This window comes from Acomys minous (genome assembly GCF_964271855.1).
Source record: "Acomys minous genome assembly, chromosome: 15".
In the NCBI taxonomy this organism is placed as follows: Eukaryota; Metazoa; Chordata; class Mammalia; order Rodentia; family Muridae; genus Acomys; species Acomys minous.
In genome coordinates, this window is record NC_140497.1 from 5,910,243 (window position 1) to 5,932,377 (window position 22,135).

General features: G+C 50.4%; 2 protein-coding genes across 10 annotated transcripts in view; one reads left to right on the top strand and one right to left on the bottom strand.

Moving 5' to 3' along the window:
* CARS2 (cysteinyl-tRNA synthetase 2, mitochondrial) overlaps window positions 1-7,990 on the bottom strand; it is a 39,816-nt gene extending 31,826 nt beyond the window's left edge. For 5 of the 6 annotated variants that reach the window (XM_084759832.1, XM_084759830.1, XM_084759831.1 and 2 more), the window contains exons 1-3: window positions 7,749-7,990; window positions 7,514-7,564; window positions 5,389-5,506 (exon numbers count right to left, since the gene is read on the bottom strand). In XM_084759832.1, coding sequence (XP_084615958.1) covers window positions 5,389-5,506; window positions 7,514-7,564; window positions 7,749-7,927 — 348 coding nt within the window. In that variant the 5' untranslated portion in view covers window positions 7,928-7,990. The other variant, XM_084759834.1, reaches the window with a different exon arrangement.
* Window positions 7,991-13,892: 5,902 nt separating this feature from the next.
* Window positions 13,893-21,011, top strand: ING1 (inhibitor of growth family member 1; the record flags this gene model as incomplete). 4 transcript variants are annotated; one of them, XM_084759273.1, is made up of 2 exons in its annotated part: window positions 13,893-14,070; window positions 19,190-21,011. In XM_084759273.1, the coding sequence occupies 2 exons, from the start codon at window positions 13,893-13,895 to the stop codon at window positions 19,891-19,893; spliced, it is 882 nt and encodes a 293-aa protein (XP_084615399.1). In that variant the 3' UTR covers window positions 19,894-21,011. The 4 variants fall into 4 exon arrangements, with proteins under 4 accessions (XP_084615399.1, XP_084615401.1, XP_084615400.1 ...); XM_084759275.1 differs by lacking the exon at window positions 13,893-14,070 and adding an exon at window positions 14,152-14,295; XM_084759274.1 differs by lacking the exon at window positions 13,893-14,070 and adding an exon at window positions 14,541-15,144.
* Between the last annotated feature and the right edge of the window lie 1,124 nt (window positions 21,012-22,135).

Here is a 22,135-nt window from a genome sequence, read left to right on the forward strand (position 1 = left end):
GGACACATGCAAGTATGTATATATGTATGTACAAAACTGTCAAAGAAAAAAATTTTTAACTTAAAAGAAGCAGGTGCTGGCTATTACTGGTAAGTACCATTAATCTCAGCACAGGGGAGGCACAGGCAGGGCTATAGTTCAGGGCTAGCCTGGTCTACAGAGTGAGTGCCACCTCAACCAAGGCTACACAGCAAGACTGTTTCAAACAAAACAAAACAAAAAAAGGCAGGCCTCATGCACACCTTGTACAAGACTCCACAATCTACCTACACACACCAAGCATTTATGCAGCGCCTACTGTGTGCAGGGCCATCCTCTGCCTGCCTCAGGGAGCACGTCTCCTTTGTCATGAGGTCTGAGCCTCCTGCTCTGAAGCATCAAGAATCTCCCGGAGCTTCTTAGTGGCTCGTGTGGAGCCTGGTGGCCAACCGACTGCTCAGCAGTCACCCAGAACCACAGCCACTGACACTGACTTCGGAGAGACGGTGTGTGGCCCTGGGCATCACCAAGCCACAATGCTCAGCCCGTGGGTTACCCCACGCCCCCTTAGTCTGCTGGGAAGATGCAGTGTCAGGTGAGAGACACAAGTGCTACTGCAGAGATGGAGTCACCGGTGCCTAGCGCTTTCCCTTTGCAGGACTAGACGTAAAGGCACAGCAGACACGGAGGCTGGGGAGATGGCTCAGAGGTTAAGAGCACTGACTGCTCTTCCAGAGGCCCTGAGCTCAATTCCCAGCAACCACATGATGGCTCACAACCATCTAGAATGAGATCTGGTGCCCTCTTCTGGTGAGCAGGGGAACAGGCAGGTAAAAACACTGTATACAAAATAAACAAATGAATCATTTAAAAATAAATAAGTAAATAAATAAAAAGGCACAGCAGACCCTGACAGCATACTAGCTAAATGTCGTATGTTGTGGTCAACATCTATACATATCTACTTGTTTGTTTTGTTTTGTTTTACGAAACAGGGTTTCTCTGTGTAGCCCTGGCTGTCCTGGACTTTGTAAACCAGGTTTGGCCTCGAACTCACAGAGACTCACCTGCTTCTGCCTCCCAAGTGCTGAGATTAAAGGCATGCGCCACCACCACATGGCCTACATTTATTTTTGTTGAGTTTCATTTCTATTTTGATCTTGATACCTTTAATCTTTCATTAGTTCTCTTAAATTTTTTTCTTTCTCTTTTTTTTTTTCAAGACAGGGTTTCTCTGTGTAGCTTTGGCTGTCCTGGACCTTGCTTTGTAGACCAGGCTGTCCTCAAACTCAGAGATCCACTTGCCTCTGCCTCCCAAGTGCTGGGATTACAGGTGTGCGCCACCACCGCCATGCATTTTTTTTTCTAATTTATTTATTTATTCACTTTACATCCTGGTCTTAGCCCCATCCCTTCTCACCTCCCAGTCCCACCCTTCCTCCCTTTCTCCCATTTTTAAATTTATATGTGTGAATGTTTGCCTGCATACATGTCTGTGTGCCACATGCAATGCCCAAGGAGGCCAGAAGAGGATGTCAAAATCACCTGGAACTGAGTTAGAGGGTAGATCTGCCCCGTGGGTGTAGGGTCAAGGCATGGTCCTCTAGCAGAGCAGCCCATGCTCTAACCACTGAGCCACCTCTCCAGCTCCTCCTCGACAGTTTTGTAACAGTATGGTCATTCACAGCACACTGAAAACTTGGCTCATACTTTCCAATCTTTTGTATTTCTGAGTATTTCCATATAAATGGACTTGCATTTGGAAATACACTGAAGAACGCTTCCCCAGAGGAGGCCACAGAAACACCCTGGGGTTTCTGAGAGACCTAGGGCTCCACTCCTCTTATATTTAATCGCTAATCTGCCTTAAGTTGGCTCCGAGGCCTGTATCTAACTTGGGTTTGTATCTTCTCCAGATGGCTACCCAACCATTAGCACTGGTCACTGAATAATCCACCTCCCTGAAGCCCAGTGATCTGAAATGCTGTCCTTATCGTAAAACATTTTCCCACTGACTACTCTGTGTGCTTCTGGGCTCCGCGTTGCTCCACCATCTCTTTAATCCACGTGTCTAACCGCTGCAGCCTTCGTCAGACAGGGGACACAACGAGCTGTCTGGGAACAGGAGGTAGAGACAGGAAGAGACAGGAAGGAGGAAGGGATAAAGGACACTCCAGGGAGACGGGCACAGACACCCTAATCCCACCAAGGTGTCTCCTTGGGATAATCCATCTGACAAGGGTCCCACGCCAAGGTGATCACAAATGCTCTTGTTCACAATAGTAATGGCTACGTCAGGCCAGAGAAAGTAAATATACAGCACATATACATATGCGTACATATAGATACACATGCATGTATTTATATGTATACACACATATATGTAAAGAAAAGATTATTGCTAGTGGTGACACCTTTTAATCCCAGCATTCAGAGGCAAGCTGATCTCTATGAGTTCAAGGCCATAGAGTGAGTTCCAGGACAGCCAGGGCTACACAGAGAAACCTTGTCTGAAAAAAAAAAAAAAGAAACAAAACAAAACAAAATAACAACAATAAACAACAAAAACAAAATCCACAGAGCATCAAGAAAGGAAATGCTATGCTGCAGAGGGCAACTGCCAGCCACAGACAGCATGTCGGGCAAACAGCAAGCATTTTAGAAAATGATTTCTCCCTCAAAGGCATGAAAGACGAGGAAGCCCTTTGGTGAGGCTGGCATTCAGGGCACAGTGCCCAGTCACCTGAAGAACCCAGAGAAGCCCCCTGACCTCATGCTTGCTACCTGAAATAACCACCTCCTCCCCCAAGCCTTCAGAGCTGGTGTGGGGCCCAGGCCTGAGCAGGTCTTCAAGCTGTGCAGGGGTAGCAGACACGCTTTCTGCTGTAGGCTTCACGTGCACAAGCTATTCACACACCAGCAGAAGGCCCTGCCTGTGGCCCCACACCAAGGACTCCGCCATCTGCAGGCTCCGATTCACCCCCCATACTACTGCAGAGATGGGGAAAGGCAACGCAAACCAAAGGGTCTGGCAGCCTGAGTCAATGAAACATCAGAGACGGGCGTGAGGATGCAGGATGCCACAGGCTGAGGGATACGTATGAAGAGGCATCAGGCCATTGGGGCAGCACCCTGGGCGTGGTCTCTGGAAGCATGGCTGTACCACTGCCTCAATACATTGCACCAATGCCCACTTCCTGACAAGGAAAGACACAGGGTGGTCATGCCAACAAGCGCCCTTGATTCTGAAGGGTTCACAATAGAGCACTGCCACAGCTGGCACAACCCACTTACAGAAGACATAAATGGCAGATAACTCAGAATCTGGTGGAGGTCACACAGATGACATCATTTCAAAACTGTTTGAAAATCCCAAACCAGAATGTGTATGAATAAAGCAGGCCCTCTGCATAGATTATGGCGCCCAATCTGCGTTCTTATAGGATTCCTGGTTGTGTAAAGGTGTGTGTCTCTACATCTGTTTGTCTTTGGGCTCTTCCTTGGCTATTTTTATTTTATTTTTTATTATTATTATTATTAGCAGCAGTAGTAGCAGTAGTAGTAGTAGTATTGTTATTATTATTATTTCGAGACAGGGTTTCTGTGTGTAGCCTTGGCTATCCTTTGTAGACCAGGCTGGCCTTGAACTCACAGTGATCTGCCTGCCTCTGCCTCCGAGAGCTGGGATTAAAGGCATGTGTCACCATGCCTGGCTAACTCTTATTGTTATTATTATGTTTGCTTGTTTGACTCTGTCCTATTCTGGTTTGATTATTTTATTTTATGTTTAGATGCCTGTTTGTTTTCTTTTTTTCTTTTTTTTTTTTTTAATATTTATTTATTTATTATTATGTATGGAGTGTTTTGTCTGCATGTGCACCTGTAGGGCAGAAGAGGGCATCAGATCACATTACAGATGGTTGTGAACCACCATGTGGTTGCTGGGAATTGAACTCAAGACCTTTGGAAGAACAGGCAGTGCTCTTACCCTCTGAGCCATCGCTCCAGCCCGCCTGTTTGTTTTCTAATGAGAGAGAAAATGGATGTGGACCTGGACAGGTGAGGAGGAGGGGAGAATCTGAGAAGAGGGGAGAATCTGAGAGGAGAGGAGAATCTGAGAGGAGGGAAGAATCTGAGAGGAGTTGAGGGAGAAGAAACAATAATCAGAATATATTATATGGAAAAAACTATTTGAAGATTAAAGAAAGAGACTGTCTCTATAATCCCTCTCTTAATAAAACCTCCCACATGGAAAAGAAAAAAGAAAATTAAAGAAAGAAAAAATTTTAAATCAATAAATACATAAAAGCACAAACTGTCTGCCTGGCACACAGGCTGTTCCAACCAGGATGGTGACGGACACATGCACCTTCTGGTGATCCAGATACATACTGCAGGGCTGGAGAGATGGCTCTGAGGTTAAGAGCACTGGCTGCTCTCCCAGAGGATACAGGTTCAGTTCCCAACAACCACATAGTAGCTCATAACCATTTATAATAAGATCTGGTGCCCTCTTCTGGTGTACAGTTGTACATGCAGACCCAACACTGTCTATATAATAAATAAATAAATCTTAAAAAACAAATAAACAAGCCGGGCGTGGTGGCGCACGCCTTTAATCCCAGCACTCGGGAGGCAGAGGCAGGCGGATTGCTGTGAGTTTGAGGCCAGCCTGGACTACAAAAGCAAGTCTAGGTCAGCCAAAGCTACACAGAGAAACCCTGTCTCCAAAAACCAAACCAAACCAAAACAAAACAAAACAAACAAACAAAAATAGACTGCAAACTGAGTGTTAGTGGCACACACCTTTAATCCCAGTACTTGGGAAGGCAGAGGCAGATGGATCTGTGAGTTCGAGGCCAGCGTGGACTACAAATTGAGTCCAGGACAGCAAAGGCTACACAGAGAAACCCTGCCTCGAGGGAAAAAAAAACCCCACAAACAAACAAAAAACAGACGGCAACATTCCTGAGGCTGAGGCAGAAGGCTCAGGAGCTGAAGGCCAACCTAGGGTACAGAGGCCACTCTGGGCTACAGAGGCCAGCCTGGGCTACCAAGTAAGACTGCATGTCAAACAGCAAAACAGAAAAAACATGGAAATGAGAGGCATAGGAGAATCAGCACAGGCATCCAAGGCCACAGTCAGGGCCCAGTGGCATTGAGGTGCTCACCGCAGGTGATGGGTGGGGACAGTGCCGCCAACAGAGAGGGATGCTTCTCCGCACCTCTGTTGACTTAACCTACTTTCCTGGGAAAAACACAGTCTTGACCTACCACTATTTTGTTTTTTAGCAGACTCTCTCTCTCAGGGACACATGGGGTCACAATGTTAGAAATACATGAAGATGCAGTCAGCAAAGCGCTGCCCCTCCCCCCCATCGGCACGGGGTCAGGGGTACCTCCGCTTACCTCGTTAGCTCTTCTGATGATCTTGTCATCCACGTCCGTGATGCTCATTGCCATGATCACGTTGCACCCAAACACCCTGGTCAGGATCCTTCGGATAATATCAAATCTAACATATGAACTGAAAGAAAAGAAACCGTTGGATTGTCTTCGATGGACAGAATCAATATCGTTAGTTTATTTTTAACTTAATTTTTTGATTTGTTTTGGTTTTTCGATATAGAGTTTCTCTGTGCAGCTCCGTCTACCCTAGAACTCACTCTGTAGACCAGGATGGCCTCGAACTCAGAGATCTGTCTGTCTCTGCCTTCCAAGTGCTGGGACATCTCTTAAAAATTATTTTATTTTTGATTAACTTGTTTTATTTCATGTACAGGTTTTGCCTGTGTGTATGTATGTGTACCGTGTGCGCACACACTACAGCAGCATGCATGTGGCGGTCACAGAACGGCTTATGGGATTCACTTCTTTCCATTCACCATGAGTCCTGGGTCACCACGCTTGTACAAGAGGCAGCTTTACCCAGTGGGCCATCTTGCCAGGCCCCATTGTGGTTATGCTTGAAAAGAAATGTGTTGCAGGCGGATCTCTGTGAGTTCGAGGACAGCCTGGTCTACAGAGTAAGTTCAGGACAGTCAAGGCTACACAGAGAAACCCTGTCTCGAAAAACTAAAACACAAAACAAGGAAAAAAGGAAATATGTTACAAATGTAACCCGCCACTATGGTAACTTCCAAACTGTAAGCTACAGTTGATAGTTGGTTCATAGGGAACTAATCCCCTTTTTGACAAAGTGGGTCCCACTTGGAGGCCCAGAAGGGCCTCGGTGAGAAGACTGATTTTAGGACACAGTACCGCTGTTTTTGAGTTTAGAGCTGTTAAATGTGTTTGCATCAATTTAATCAACAAAAAAGAGGTCAAATGACAAGAGGGTTTTGTTGTTGTTTGTTTGGTTTCTGTTTGTTTTTGGTTTTTTGAGATAGGGTTTCTCTGTGTGTAGGCCTGGCTGTTCTGGAACTTGCTCTGTGAGCCAGGCTGGCCTCAGACTCAGAGAACTACCTGCCTCTGCCTCCCGAGTGCTGGGATTAAAAGTGCTCACTGCCACTGCCCAGCACCAAGAGCTTTTTACCAGTCTTGTTCTGGGACTCAGATTTTCCACATTGTCGCAATGCTGGGGAGGCAGAGGCAGGTAGACCCCTAGGAGTTACTGGGCAGCCAGCTTGGCCCTATTTGTAAGGTTCCAAGCCAGTGAGAGCTTCTGTCTCAGACAGTCAGTAGATAGCACTTGAGGATCACATCCAAGGATGGCCTCTGGCCTCCACACTTGTGTTTAATTTAGGTCTAAAAAGACACAAATAAAGGGCTGGAGAGATGGCTCAGCAGTTAAGAGTATTGTCTGTTCTTCCAGAGGTCCTGAGTTCAATTCCCAGCAACTGCATGGTGGCTCACAACCATCTATAATGTGATCTAATGTGCACTGTATACATAATAAATAAATCTTTTTTTAAAAAGACACAAATAAAAATGTGCAAGACAACAAACAAGATATTAGGAAATGAGCAACGTCAATAAATGCAGAACTTCCCTCAGCGCCAATGCTGCCCAGGAGGGTGGCCACACAGCGTTAGCACTGGCAATCTCCGTGGAGGACTTAGAACATGTCACAAGGGCTGCCGTGTTAAGCAGCACTTCATGGACTTTATTTCCTGAAACTGGCACAAAGATTCCAAACACTGGGCTGTGTTGTTATTTCTGTTTCCAACCAAAATAAGAACCAGCCTCTTGCAGCAAGAAAGTGACCACACCCAAGCCAGGCAATAATGCCCCATAATGCCCCACAGTTGAGTTGGGGTCTCTGGGCCAACCTTAGAAACATCTAATTCGAAAATGGGTCACTCGCTCTCTATTCCTCTACACCAGCTCCCCGAGTGTACAGAGCTAAGTGACGAGTACTCAACTCCGAACAGCTACACGGACCAAACGAGACTAACACTCCGGTGTTTCAGAATTCCCAGAACGCAGACATTACTCAGTTCACTTAACAGACTATAAAACAACCTAACAGTTTACTCTTTGCATAATAAACGACCCTCTGCCTTTGTCAGAGGTTCATATCTAGGAAACTCACCAAGCGTGGCCAAGGTGCGCATGGTCGTACACAGTCGGTCCACAGCTATACCTGGGAACATAGGAAGATCCATCACGTGAGAGATCTGCAAGAAAGAGCCCTGAGCCCCGGATAACAACCACCACACGCTCGCACGGTGTTTAGGTGACTCACAGGGGACCTGGCGTCCAGGTTTCAAGGCTGACTTGACCCAGCGCACCCTCTCGCCCCGCCCCCGCCCGCCGGACGCACGCACCAGGAGACGGCGTCGGCGCGGGCCACGATCAGGGGCTCCTTCCTGCCTGTGAGGCTGTTGTGCACTTGCACGCCGGTGTCCTGGCCTTGAGGCCGTTGCCATGCACGCCCGCGCCGCCCGAGACCCAGCGCGGCCCGGAGCAGCGGAGCGCCCCGGCTAGGCCCGCGCGCCCGCAGCATGTCGGGGGCACACCGGGAGAACCGGCACCAGGCAAAATCCTACAGGCCAGGCCCCGCCCCGCCCACAAAGGCCAAGCCCCGCCCGGCGGTCCAGAAGCCACGCCCATGCCTCCACCGGTCTCCGCCCTCTCCCGGAAGAGGATACTCTGGCTGTCTGGCTGAAGTCTTGACTGTGAGCCCAGCACCACTGAGAAAGAGAGGGAGAGACAGAACCCCTCCTCCGCCCCCGCCCTCCCCCTTTTTAGCGCAGGTCTCGAAGCCGTTCCAAGTGTGTAAGTGGGTCCCGGTGTCCATCACTGTGTCTGCTGCAGGGACCTGGTGTGCACCGCAGTACCTTTGTACCCAAGCGTGCAGGAGATGTTATCTCAGCACTCCAGCAGGAACACTATACACCACAGCGTGCGCTCATCACATCTACATTCAAACACACGTGTGTGCCTTAACACACACTGTACCCCAGCATATGTACAGCACGTCTGCAAGTATACATCGTGCCACACTCAGTGCGTGGATCATCACCACATAACCAAAACACCCCAGTACGTCACGGTATTTGTATATTCACACTGTCCTGTAGGCTTAGCATGAAAGAACCCTGCCGGGAAATGATCCCTTTCCTCAAGTATGTAACTTGAAAGGTCAACTGGACCGTGGCTGCTCTTCCAGAGGACCCAGGTTTGAATCGTAGCACCCACGTGGTTACTCAAGAGAGGGCCCAGCGCTGCTTCTGCACTCAGCAGGCACTGCATGCACGTGCTCCACAGACAGACACCCAGGCAAAAATACCCATGCACATAAGAATAAATCACTTTTTTAAAAAATTAGAGCCAAGGGGGCTGGAGAGATGGCTCAGCAGTTAAAAGCACTGTCAGCTCTTCCAGATGTCCTGAGTTCAATTCCCGGCAAACCACATAGTGGCTTACAACCATCTATAATGTGATATAATGCCCTCTTCTGGCATACAGGTGTATACACAAATAGAGCACTCATATACAATAAATAAATAAAATCTTTTATATATATATATATATATATATATATAGAGAGAGAGAGAGAGAGAGAGAGAGAGAGAGAGAGAGAGAGAGAGAGAGGCTGGAGAATGGCTGGAGAGTGGTTAAGAACACCGCCTGCTCTTCCAAAGGTCCTGAGTTCAATTCCCAGCAACCACGTGGTGACTCATAACCATCTGTAATGTGATATGGCGCCCTCTTCTGGCTTGCAGGAGTACATGCAAGCAGAGCACTGTATACATAATAATAAATAAATAAATCTAAAAAAAAAAAAAAAGAAGCCGTACTTCAAGTATTTGGGAATTCTGTTAAAAAATAAAATAAAATTATAGATAGATAGATAGATAGATAGATAGACAGATAGATAGATAACCAAAATGGTGGCACTGATCTATAACTAAAGGAGGGGACACAGGAACATCAAGAATTTCAAGACGAGCCTAAGGCACATGAGACCCTGCCTTAAAAAACAAATCAAGGGGGCTAAAGAGATGGCTCAGAGATTAAGAGCACTGACTGCACTTCCAGAGGTCCTGAGTTCAATTCCCAGCAACCACCATGGTGGCTCACAACCATCTATAATGTGATCTGATGCCCTCTTCTGGCCTGTAGATGTGCAGGCAGAGCACTGCGTACATAATAAATAATTTAAAACAACAACAAAAAATCAAGCAGGGTGCAGTGGCTTATACCTTTAATCCCAGCACTTGGGAGGCAGAGGCAGGTAGATCACTGTGAGTTCGAGACCAGCCTGGTCTACAAAGAGAGTTCCAAGAAAGCCAGGGCTATTACACAGAGAAGGCCTGTCTCAAAAAAAAAAAAAAAAAAAAAAAAAAAGCAGAGAAAATAAAATCAAAACAAGACGAAAATTCTATCACTCATTTCTTGAGAACTGTTCTTAGTTATGTTCAAATTACCCCCACAAATGCACCCCTGCTGGTGGCTTACAAAAGTAAAAATCCCTTTGCTTGTTCAGTCCTTACCACATGGAGCATCCTCAGCTTTCAGTCGTTTTGTCTTCATTCTTTTTTTGGTGTTCTCTAGAAAGGCAGATGATTAAGCAGACATGTTGTTCCTAGAGTACTTTTTTCTGAAGATCCCAGACGCCCTCTGACTGCTGGAAGCTAGACCTCCACGTAATACAGACTGTGTTTTATACGTTACGGTAGTCACGCACCCCTCCCCCCACGTCCCGAGTTCTCCTGGAATGTTATTCTTCCTCACAATTATCTACCTTCGTGTCATTTTAACATTGCAAACGTGTGCACGTTCAACTGTCTCGTCCTATAGCAATGTGCAATTCTCTATCTGTGCCCCCACCCGCCCCAGCTGGTGAGATAGGCTTTACTCAGGAGCCCAGGCCGGCAATAGCCTACCTGGCTTTAAAGTCCTTCTGCCTCAGCCTCCCCCAGTTTGGGGATTACAAGTGTGAGCTTGCACCACTCCGTAAGTAGTCAACTGTAAACTCTTTTGAGCTCCTTGCCATATCCTGCAAATTCAGCAAAGACCTTGGCTTGAAAAACTCCCTCAAAATCAGAAGCCAAGGGCAGAGCTCAGGAAAAAGCTAGAGCATCCATTTAAAGCAGAGTCCTGGAATGCTGAGAGCCAAACCTTCTGTGATTTTGGATGGCTGGTATGTTTGGGTTGGCCCCCGGGAAACCATGATTTCAAAACTAACAATGGTGTTTTGTGTCTGCTGAAAAGGCTCTCATGTGATCCACCTCAACTGGCAGCAAGTCTGCTCCTCTGTAAGCCTTCTGAGAGTCATTCAGATGTTTGCGGCATGTGTGTGGTGGCTCACAACTGTGTTCCTAGCACTTAAGAGGCTGAGGCTATTCAGGAGTTTAAGACTAGCCTGGGCCTCATTGTGAGTTCTGGTCCAGTCTGAAGCATAATATTAACCTGTCTCAAAACAAAACAAAAACAAAAAAACAGAAAATGAAGCCAGGCAGTGGTGGTGCATGCCTTTAATCCCAGCACTTGGGAGGAAGAGGCAAGTGGACTGCTGTGAGTTCGAGGCCAGCCTGGTTTATAAAGTGAGGACAGGACAGTCAAGACTACACAGAGAAACCCTGTCTCTAAACAAAAACAAAAACAAAAACACACAAACAAACAAAACAAAAAAGAGATAGGGGCTGGGTGATGGCTTAAGGGTTTAGAGCACTGGTGTCTCTTCCATAGGATCTTGGCTGCTCAATTCCCAGCACCCACGTGGCCACTCACAACGGTCTATATCTCCAGTTCCAGAAGATCTAATGCCTTCTTCTGCATACTGCACACACATGCTGCACAGACATAATGCAAAGCACCCATACACAGTTTATAAAATAAATTAAAACAAAGGAAATGACGAATATAGCCCACTGTGTACTGGTGTTAAAAGCACAATCCTCTTATGCACTTAACTTCTGCACAGGTGAAGTGAAAGCAGCCAGGTACATTATCAGAAAACACCTCGGAGAGAATCCTGTTCTGTTCAAGTCACCGCCCTTAGAAAGCCCATACCTCATCTAGTACACATATGTGTATGTCAGAACAAAGGTGAGGGGCCAGAGGACACCTTGGGGGAATTCCTTTCTACCATGTGGGGTCACAGGGAGTGAACTCAGGTTGTCAGGCTGAGGGCCATCCCTGGCTGATCCATCTTGCTGGCCCCAGGCCTGTTTCTTATAAAATCAAAAAGTTTGCATACAGTATGACGCCAACCTGTTCTAAAGAGTGAGTTCCAGGACAGCCAAGGCTATGAACAGAGAAACGCTGACTCAAAACAAAACAAACGAACATACAAACAAAGTACACACGCACGCATCCCCAGGCTGTGAATGCAAGCCAAGCTCAGGCTAGCTCAAGGGAGAATAGGAAATTGACATTTAGCAGGAGGGTGCTCAGTGTGCCAAGAGCCGCAGTCAGGGAACACCTCCAACCAGAAACTGACTGCAAGGCGCCTCTCAAACTTATCTTGCCAGATTATCTCCCTGGCTAGTGTTCATTGCGTCCCCAGTGTCTGCTTTACAGGAAGAGGTTTTCCTAATAACTGCACGTAGTTATTTATTATGTCTGGGGTGGGAGGGCACACAGGATACGGTGCTCATGTAGAGGCCAGAGGACCAACTCTCTGGACAGGGTTCAATCTCTCTTTCCACCACGTGGGTTCAGGGGTTAGCTCAGGTTAAGCCAGCCATCTCCCCTGCCTTTCCTTTTCTGTTTTTCTTTTTTCCCAAGACAGGGTCTCTCTGTGTAGCCTTGGCTAGCCTCGAACTCACAGCGATCCACCAGCCTGCTTCAAGTGCTGGGATTAAAGGCATGTGCCACTATGCCTCGCGCTTGATACATTTCTAAAAATAATAATAATAAAAATCTATTGGTCTTCTGAGCTAGCTCAAAAAGGCACTTTATAAAGCCAATTAAAAAATGAAAAATTTACCCAAAGGTAAGGTAGACATATCCACTACTCTATTCTCAGAACATAAAACGTTGTAGTGATAGGCACTTGTGAAAAATAATCCTGGTCAACTGAATAAGATACCTATTGGGTTTGTGTGTCTATGACCTCAACGAACAACAGAATGGGACGGTTATTGCGACTTTGAAAGATAACCAGGGTCAAACTCCAGCTTGCCTATCTTTGTAAAGGGTCAACTATTCCTAATCTTTATTAAATCTAGACAAATGTTAATTCATGGTCCAACGAACGCTGAGATTAAATTAGATGTCTCCTAATTGCTATTGTGCCTTCAGACTGCTTATATGACCTCTGAGGAAAAGGCTACTTTTCATATTCAGTTCTGTACCCGTTTGCACACTTTATTACACATCGTGTTCTCAAGTCATATTGATAGTCTTTTGTGCAATTGCTTTCTTCCGGCAATTAAGTGACACTTCGTTCTTCTGGTTTTGGCTAGGGCTGAAAGCAGTCGGGTGAAAACCAGCCCCAGACAGCCGAGCTAACTTTCTCCTGCTGAAACGCACGCCTGGTTCTTCACCGTGCAGCCCACAGCGATGTCCCAATCTGAACGGTAACTCGGAAAAACAACTGAATCCAATGTCTCTTGCTGCGTTCTCACCACCCCGTCCTATTTTAGATACTCTGCGTTAGGAATGTCGGAGAGGTCTCGGGGTTGCACTGAGTACTTTCACACGTGCCGAGAGCAGAGGGTTAGGGTATCACCCTGTGTCTTGGGCAGTTCCAAATCCTTTCAAACTACATCTTATAGGTCTGAAGCAGTGGGTGAGTCTCGTTCTGCTGGAGGGATGAATCCCGGAGGCTGAAATATAACACCGTGCAAACCGGAGGTGGCTGCAGACTGTGAGCTGACCTGGCGCCGCGGCGACATCGCAGGCGAGGCGGAGCGCGGTCATTCATCAGCCCTCCGCGCGTGAGGACGCGGCAGCGAGCCCCGCAGCCCCGGAGCAAGACTGAGGACCGGGGACTCTCAGAGGGGATCGCAGGACGACAGCACCAGCACCCCGGCAACACAAAGGCGCGAACGTTGAGACCGCAGGCCAGGCTCCGCCCCAGGGCGGTGCCTAGGCAGGAAGAGGGCGGGACCGCCGACACCCGTCGCCTAGGCAACCACTCGCTCTGCCCGGGCTTTTCAGAAAGCCCTAAATCCGGGGGGTCCTGGGGGGCAAGGCGGGATGGGGAAGCGAAGGCCAAGCGACCCTGCGTGAGCGCGCCGAGTCGCCCACAGCTTTCACGGTGTGGCGAGGACACGGGCAAGCCTCGGGCGCGGCAGCGGCTAAGACCGGGGAAGCGCTGCTCCCGAGAGCCAGCCCGCCCTCCGTACATCTCCGAGCCGAACGGAGCAACCCCTCAGGGGCCCCTTTGTCTCCAGGCCATTCCAAAATCAGCACCGGGAGGCGACACAAAGGGACGGCGGGGGCGGAAGGCGCAGGCGCGGGAGGGGGGAGCCGCCGAGGATGCTGGGAGTGGTGGTCCCGCCGCGCTTCGGTAGATGCCCTGCCGAGCGGGTCCGCATCCACCGCCGGAGAGGTGCGCATGCGCGCCCGCTTCCGCCTCCCTCGGACCCGCCCGCTCGGTCCTCCGCGCAGAGGACAGCTCTCTAGTACTCGGAGCGCGGGAGGCGTTGCCGGCCCCACCACACCTCCTTCCCGTGCAGATTGGCCGCAGAGGTAAGAACCGCAAGGGGATTGGCTGTTGCCGTTGCCAGTTCTGTCCGGGGCCCTATTTATACGGTGCTAGGAGGCGGGGGAATGCAGTTAAGTCGGAGGAGGGTGGCTCTTCTCCGTTTAGTCGTGTCTCGATGGCAGCGGTCTGGAGGCTCGTCCGGCTCCGCCGTGTCTTTAGAGGAGCAGGCCACCGCCCCGCCGTTCCGGGCCGGCACACGGCTCCGCCCAGTAGGTCCGCCGCCGAGTGCCAAACTCCTAGTAAAGTTTCGCGTCGCCGGTCGCCCCTGCCCCGGCCGCCCTGCCGCTGTCCCCTCCGCGACCCTGGCCCCCGGCGACGGTGACAGGCCAGGCCACGCCCCCGCGCGGGCCGGCCTCGAGGCCCGCCGCCCCCCGGCCCGGGACGGTGAGGGGCGTGAATGCGGTGGGGGCGGGGCCGCCTCCGGGAGGGGGGGTGGCGGGGCGCATGCGCGGTGCGCGCGGGGCTGAATGTTTCCCAAGTGTTTGAAACTGGTATTTGGGTTTTCCACGTTGGACAAGTGCGGCGAGGCGGGCGGCGGAGCGCGCCCTTCCCGCTGCCGGCGCCGCTCTCTCCGCTCTCCACGCTGGTGGCGGGTGGGCGGCGGTGGCCGGCCCTCTTTAGGGTGTGTGCGCGCTCGTACGCACGGCCCCCCGCGCCGCCCGCCGCCCGGGAGGGGGCCTGCACGGCCGGCGGGGCGTGCGCCAGAGCCTCGGCCGCCGCGGCCCGCGCCTGCAGGCGCCGGGGTCCCCGCGGCCCCGGAGGCGGCGCGGCAGGCGCCAGATGTAGCCGCCGGCCAGCCCGGCCGGAGCGGCGGGGGGGCGCGGGAGGGCGAGAGCTTTGCATTTTGCAGTGCTGTTTGAGGGGGGCGGGGGGTGGAGGAAGCGGAAAGCCTCCGAGTCGCCGGGGACCTCCGGGGTGAACCATGTTGAGTCCTGCCAACGGGGAGCAGATCCACCTGGTGAACTATGTGGAGGATTACCTGGACTCTATCGAGTCACTGCCTTTCGACCTGCAGAGGAACGTCTCGCTGATGCGGGAGATCGACGCCAAATACCAAGGTACGGCGGGTGATGGATGGGCGGGGGCGGCCGCGTCCATCCCTGGGTCCCGGCGGCGAGGCTGGCGGGTCCTCCTAGAGCCGGAGCGCCCGGTAGCGTCCTCGGAGGGCTAGGAACAAAAGGTCTGGAGCGCCTCAGATACGCCGAGGTCCTTGTGTGTCGAGCCCTGGGACATGGAGGAGGAAGGAGCGCGAACGGCTGGCTGAAAGGCTGCGCGACCAAAGCGCTCTTTGTAGTGAAGTGATGAGGCGGTGCTGCGGGGGAGGGGGCGCGGGGCTCGGCCGCGTCCTCGGGGAGGGGGCGCAGGCGGCCGCGCGAGGTGGAGTGCTATGCGGGCGCCGGGGACTCGGGGTGCGGGCGCCCGGCTGGAGGGAGAGAGAGGGAGACGGCTGCGGGCCGTACTCGCGCGGACCTGAGTGCGGGTCCGGAGAGTCGCCGCCTCCCACCCGGTCCTCAAACCAAGTGTTACATAAAAGTACTGGACAGTCCCGACCCGGGGTCGCGCGATCGCCAGGCCCTGCCCGCCTGGGCCCTCCCTTGGCTCTGGACACGGCTCCGGGCCGACTGCGAGGGGCGCCGGCGCGGCGTGTCTTGCGGAGGAAGAGGGTGGAAGGGAGGATCGCAGCCGGCGAGGTGCACGGCTGTGCTGGGCTCAGTAGGCGCCGGGCAGGTGAGGGACCTGCAGTCCTCCCGGAGACCCGGGCTGCCCCGAGTGGCGAAGAGGCGGAGCCTGCCTGCCCGCCGGGAACTGTTAGCTGTTGGGGAAACTTTGCTGCGAGGTCAGGGGGCTCTGGTTTGGACGCGGATGGCCGCTCGGAGTTTACTCTTGTTTACAGAACTGCGCAGCAGGGAAACGGAAGAGTTGGGGGAGGTGGAGGGCAGCCGCTCGGCCCCGCACACCGGGAGCTGCCGGGGAAAGCGCCCCTGCGCGCTCTACGCGAGATGCAGCTTCGCAGCTCGGTTTATAGGAGAATCATTAACATATTGCGGAACGTTCCGCCTCTGCGGCCCGGTGATTGGTCCTAACACCCCCCGTGGAATGTCCTTACCAGTGTGCTACGGTGTCATTGGACGGCGGGCAGCATGGGGCGGGACTTGCTCGGACTTGCTCCAGTCTGTGTTTCCGCTGCCTGCTTTTCTCTCTGTGGAAGAGGGCCGGGCGGAGGCAGAGGGCGAGTTGATTTGAATGTCTTAGGGCCGGCTGTCCTCTGGCCTGGGATTGGCTGCTGTCGCTGCCGGGGCGGGACATTCTCGCGGGTCCAGCGCCTGGATTGGCCTCCCTTGTGGTCTCCACCCTCAGCGTCACCGATTAGCTTGGGCCTCGGGGCGGGGCGGGGCGCTGGAGTGCGTCACGCGGGGCCATGGCGGCGCTGGCCCTCGGGAGGCTCCGGCGACTGCCTTCTCGGCGCGGGCGCCCCGCGGGCGCCTCCGGCCACGTCCTCCTCCTCCGGTAGGCCTGAGTGAGCGGGGAGCGCCTGTGTGGGGACTGCGGGTCCCGGTGTGCGGGTGCCGTCCGCCTGGAGCCCGCCGACGTGGCCATGCGAGCTCGTTTGCGGGAATGACTCTAGGATAAGTCTGCTCAGAGCTACTGTCGCACAGCGAGATTTTTTACAGTCTCATAGTGCTCTGGGTATGGAGGAGTCCGGAGGGAGGGTTATGGCTTCACTGTTGTAAGTGGGGTTTGTTGCCTGAATTATTTTTTATATATTACTAAAAGTACCCCTTTCCGGAAGCAATGCTTTGTTAAGAACTTAAGCGCAACTCTGTGTGTGTGCGTGTGTAAATAATTTTCGAGCCAGGGTTTCTGTTTTAGCCTTGGCTGCCCCGAAACTCACTCTGTAGACCAGGCTGGTCTCAAAGTCACCGAGATCTACCTGCTGGGATTAATGGTGTGCACCATCACTGCCTGGCTTTTAAAAAAACATTTTTTTAAGTAATTGACAGAATAGATGTACTGCAGCCTCATTTATTCACCATCTTTATCCGCTGGTATTTTATGATGGCCCAGCTGCTGTCCGAAACAGAGCTGACCGGTGCCTCCCCAAATGTGGAAATGGTGTTGTAGTTGATTGTTGTTTTAAGTGGTTTTATTGACTGAATACTTTAGGGTAACTAAAAATTGTGCTGTTGTGTAAGTTTCACAATAACTTTGCGGTAAGTTTTTAATGGGAATTTTTCTCACCTGGATTTAGACTGAAAGGAGCTAGTATTAAATTAGCAATGGATAGAATTAGTCTTCTACTAAATACCAATAATATCTTGGAAACATAGCCTGTGAACACAGTTGGAGGCAAGGCCAGCAGTTTGAGACCAGCTTTGACTGGGTTAGTATGTTACCCAGGCTGGGTGTCAAAAACTGGAGAGACCTGAGTACTGGTTGAATCCACTTAAATAAATAACACAAACTTGTTTTGTGTGTTTATTTGTTGTTTTTTGATAAGGTCTCACTGTGTAGCCTTAGCTAACCTTGGAACTCTTAAAGATCCACTTGCCTATGCCTCTGGAATTAAAGTTATGTGCCATTCTGCCCCAAAATGCATATTTTAGGCAGTCTTTGGTGAGTTAGATCAGTCTCAGTCTACTTACCTCGTGACTTACTTTTAAAGACCAGGACTGCTCATCCGGCCAGTGTGTGTCTGTGTGTCTGTCCTGGAATGCCTCCAGAGCCTGAACACAGCTACACCCACCCGGACACTTCAGCGTCAGGCCTGTGTTGCTGCCTCCTGGGCTTTTGTTGTTGTTGCTTTTGTTTGTTTTTCCAGCTGACATGTATAAATCAGGCTGGCCTGGCTTCCTGTGTTTACTGCCAGCAGAGAGCAGAGCAGGGCTGTGAATGTCGAGTTGGTCTCTGCCTGCTGGCCTGCCTGCCTATCCACACAAGTGGCCTGGCTCCAACATTTCTGTAGTTGCCTGAAGAGATGGCAGAGGAGTCTCAAGAAAAGCCTGATACTATTTACTGTTTGGGGAAAATAACTCCAGGGATTTTCCGTGTGTAGTTAGACTTGAGGCAGAATGTTTAATTCTTTTCACTTTTACTTTTAAAATGGCCTGTGTATTTAATTGTTACTTCCGGGCACTTGAAGTACTCTTGGACCTCTTTGCCTGAGGTCCTTTGCCTCTGTCCTTAAGCTACACAACAGCAGTCGCCTGACTTCTAGGGTTTGCCTGTGCCGCCTTCACAGGCGCCTCCCCATTCCCGGAGCTCCCTTTTATCAGCCTTAATCAGCTGGTATGACGTCAGCACAGAGGGTCTCTCCCAGCATGCCACACCGGTCATCGTGCTTGGATATGAGCACACAGAGATCTAAGGCTTTGGCAGCATTGCATCCTATGTGCTGGGCTGGGAGGAAAGAGTGGCCTTCAGCACTTGTAAAGTACTGAGGTGTTAACACCACTTGCCTCAAGCAGGAATGCCTTCTTGAGCTATGGCCTGGATTACCACAAAGCCTCCAAGAGACCGTGTGTGCAAAAGGAAAACTGTTTTGGGAATATGTGACCCAGGCTGGCCTCACGTGTGTGCTCCTTCTGCCTCAGCATCATGAGTCCTGGAATTTCAGGATGGTGCTGAGCTGAATTCTTTGTTTTCTATTAGACTGTAATAACATTTTTCCAAGACTTACAGCTCTCCCAAGAAGGCTTAAATTTAATACTAGGGTCAAGTTGTCAAAATGGTGCTACTGAGTCCTCGGGAGGCAGGTCTCTATAGGTTCCAGGACAGCCAGGGCTACACATTAGGACTGTCTTAAAAAATTAGAGCCGGACGTGGTGGCGCACACCTGTAATCCCAGCACTCAGGAGGCAGAGGCAGAGGCAGGCGGACCTCTATGAGTTCGAGGCCAGCCTGATTTACAGGGCACAGAATCCATGGCTTACACATGGCAACATTTTTATACAGAGAGACTTGGCCTTTGCTGTTTCTGCCCCTTGTGAGGTTTTTTCTTTTTACTTACAAACTAGAGCGCTGTATAAAAGGCTTGTTTACTTGGTGTTGGGTCTGTTTGCCGTGTGCCTCGTGGGTGTGTAATGCACGCTGTTTTGTTTGCAGAGATCCTGAAGGAACTGGATGACTACTATGAGAAGTTCAGGCGCGAGACGGACGGCGCCCAGAAGAGGCGGGTGCTGCACTGCATCCAGAGGGCCCTGATCCGCAGCCAGGAGCTGGGCGACGAGAAGATCCAGATCGTGAGCCAGATGGTGGAACTGGTGGAGAACCGCAGCAGGCAGGTGGACAGCCATGTGGAGCTCTTCGAAGCACACCAGGAGATCAGTGACAGCACTGGTGGCAGCGGCAAGGCAGGCCAGGACAAGTCCAAGAGTGAGACGATCACGCAGGCAGATAAGCCGAATAACAAGCGGTCCCGGAGGCAGCGAAACAACGAGAACCGAGAGAACGCATCCAATAATCACGACCACGATGACATCACCTCAGGAACGCCCAAGGAGAAGAAAGCAAAAACCTCAAAGAAGAAGAAACGCTCCAAGGCCAAAGCCGAGAGGGAGGCGTCTCCGGCAGAGCTTCCCATCGACCCCAACGAGCCCACGTACTGTCTGTGCAACCAGGTCTCCTACGGGGAGATGATTGGCTGTGACAACGACGAGTGCCCCATCGAGTGGTTCCACTTCTCCTGCGTGGGACTCAACCATAAACCAAAGGGCAAGTGGTACTGCCCCAAGTGCCGGGGGGAGAACGAAAAGACAATGGACAAAGCCCTGGAGAAGTCCAAGAAGGAGAGAGCTTACAGCAGGTAGTCTGTGGGCAGTGGCTCGAGCAAACCCCCCACCAGTGTATTTATGATGCTGCTGCCTTTTCGGGGCCAGGACGGTCAGATGAGTATTTTTAAAGAAGGGTGGCAGAAGCAGCCTGTGTCTCCGTGGTGTACCTTGTGACCAGACTTGGCCTGCAGAGCAGCGTTTTAGAAACTACAAATTGTGGTTTGAATTAAACATGTCAGCAAGTGTCAGACTGATTTTTGGGGTTGGGAAGTGACCTGGAAGTAACCTAACACATGTATAAAGAAGAGATTTAATTTGGCTGTCTTAACAAAAAGGTATGGTTTACAAAAAAAAAAAATTAATAATTAGCCAAGTTGCTGAATACAGCAAGTGTGCTTCTTACTACCATAATGTAAATCCATGTGACAAGTTGGTCAAAGGTTTAAAGTCTAAATATTATTTTTTAAAAAGGTAAATGGTAAATTTTACATGACATATTTTATACATGGCCTATTCCCCAACTGGCCGTTTTTAATGCCTGGGTACATTTTTAATAGGTCAGACACAAGTGGTCCAGGCAGCGGGTCCGAGTCTTGCCGTTGCTGCCCCAGGTCGTAGCGTACCCACCTTTACCTTATATGAAGTGTATAAATGCACGTTTACCAGCCATCTTGCCCCTGCTGTATTATAACCGGAAGTGCAGCCCGGTGCTGTTGTGAAGCCAAGGTGCGCGTCCTGCTGCGTGTGCGCTGTGTAGATGCTGCGTCAAGGAATAAATGAAACTTGGCCGGTTTGTTTCTTTAGCATTTAATTTTAACACAAATCATTTTAAATTTTTTGTCTTAAAAATTTATACACCAGCAGTTTAGACAAAAGCCTTAAGCAAATTGTATATTACTGATGATCTCACGTAATAAGGAAGTGGACATTACGTCCACGCCAGCAAATGAGTGTCAAAAAGTATTTAGAGCAGAGATATTCAGAAGTGACTACTCGTGAGCCAGCCCCTCGTCTGTTTTTGTATGGCCTGTGCGCTAAGAATGGTCTCTGTGTTTCTAAGTGGTTTAAAGATCACATTTCATGATACATGAAAGTCCTATGAAATTCAGATTTGCGTGCGTGTCTATAAATAAAGACTCATTGGAGCACACCCATACCTGTCTCCTTATGTGCTTATGAGGCTGCCACCCATCGAGGGCTCGTGTCCTTAGCTGCCCACTTAGCGGGGCCGAGATCTTCATCCGGTGCTGTGTGCTTTGCTGAGATCTGAGTATGCTGGAGTGCGCTCCACAGAATCTGTGGAGTCCGTGTGGCTCCTGTGTTGTGTGCAATGTGCTTTGTAGCTGTCTGCCACGGATTGCCTTTGAGAACTTCTCTTACAGTGTGCATAAATTCTGTTTGCTGGCTGGGCGGGGGTGGCACATGCCTTTAACCCCAGCACTTGTGACGCTGAGTTCCAGGCCGGTCAGGTCTACAGAGTGAGTTCCAGAGCAGACAGGGCTACACAAAGAAACCCTATACGGAAGAAACAAACCAACATCGACAAAAGAATAAATTTAATAGATGATGATGAGAATTAAAATACTTGATAAAAAGAGCTGGGGAGAAGGCTCCATGGTTAAGAGATTTGTTGCTCTTGTAGAAAACTCAGTTTTGATTGCCAGCACCCACATGGCTCAAGAACCCACATCCTCTTCTGACCTCCATGGCCATAAGGCACGCAGGTGGTGCACCTTTACTTAAAAACCCACAGTTGTCGGTGAGTTTCTCTTTCCTAATTAAGCCAGTAATGAACGTTTATAAGATTGAAGGGATTCTGGTGTTTTCCCCTTTGGTTTGGTGCAGACAACTTGAGGTAGGGCGACCTGAGGCCACCTCAGCTTTATCCTTCTGCTGTTTGCCCCCCTACACTGCTTAACTCCTTACCACTTTGTGCATAAAACACAGCATCGCCTCAAACAAGTCTTGTGTTTGAGTTACTTCTCAGTTCCAGTGGGCAGTAATTAAGTCGCAGGCAAGCGCCTTGACCTGTGGATTTAAGGGTGCAACCGTAAGATGCAGGAAAGCTCAGCAACCCAGCTGGATACTGGAGCAGGCCATGGGACACGTCTCTTGGGACAGCTGCTCCTACGTATCCAGTATTCACTCGCGGACACAGTTGGGATAGGTCCAAGATACTCTCCATATGATGCAATCGATAACTTTATTGGGGTGGTTGGTTTGCAGGCTTGTTTTTTTTGTTGTTGTTTGTTTGTTTTTGTTTTTCATGTGTATGAGT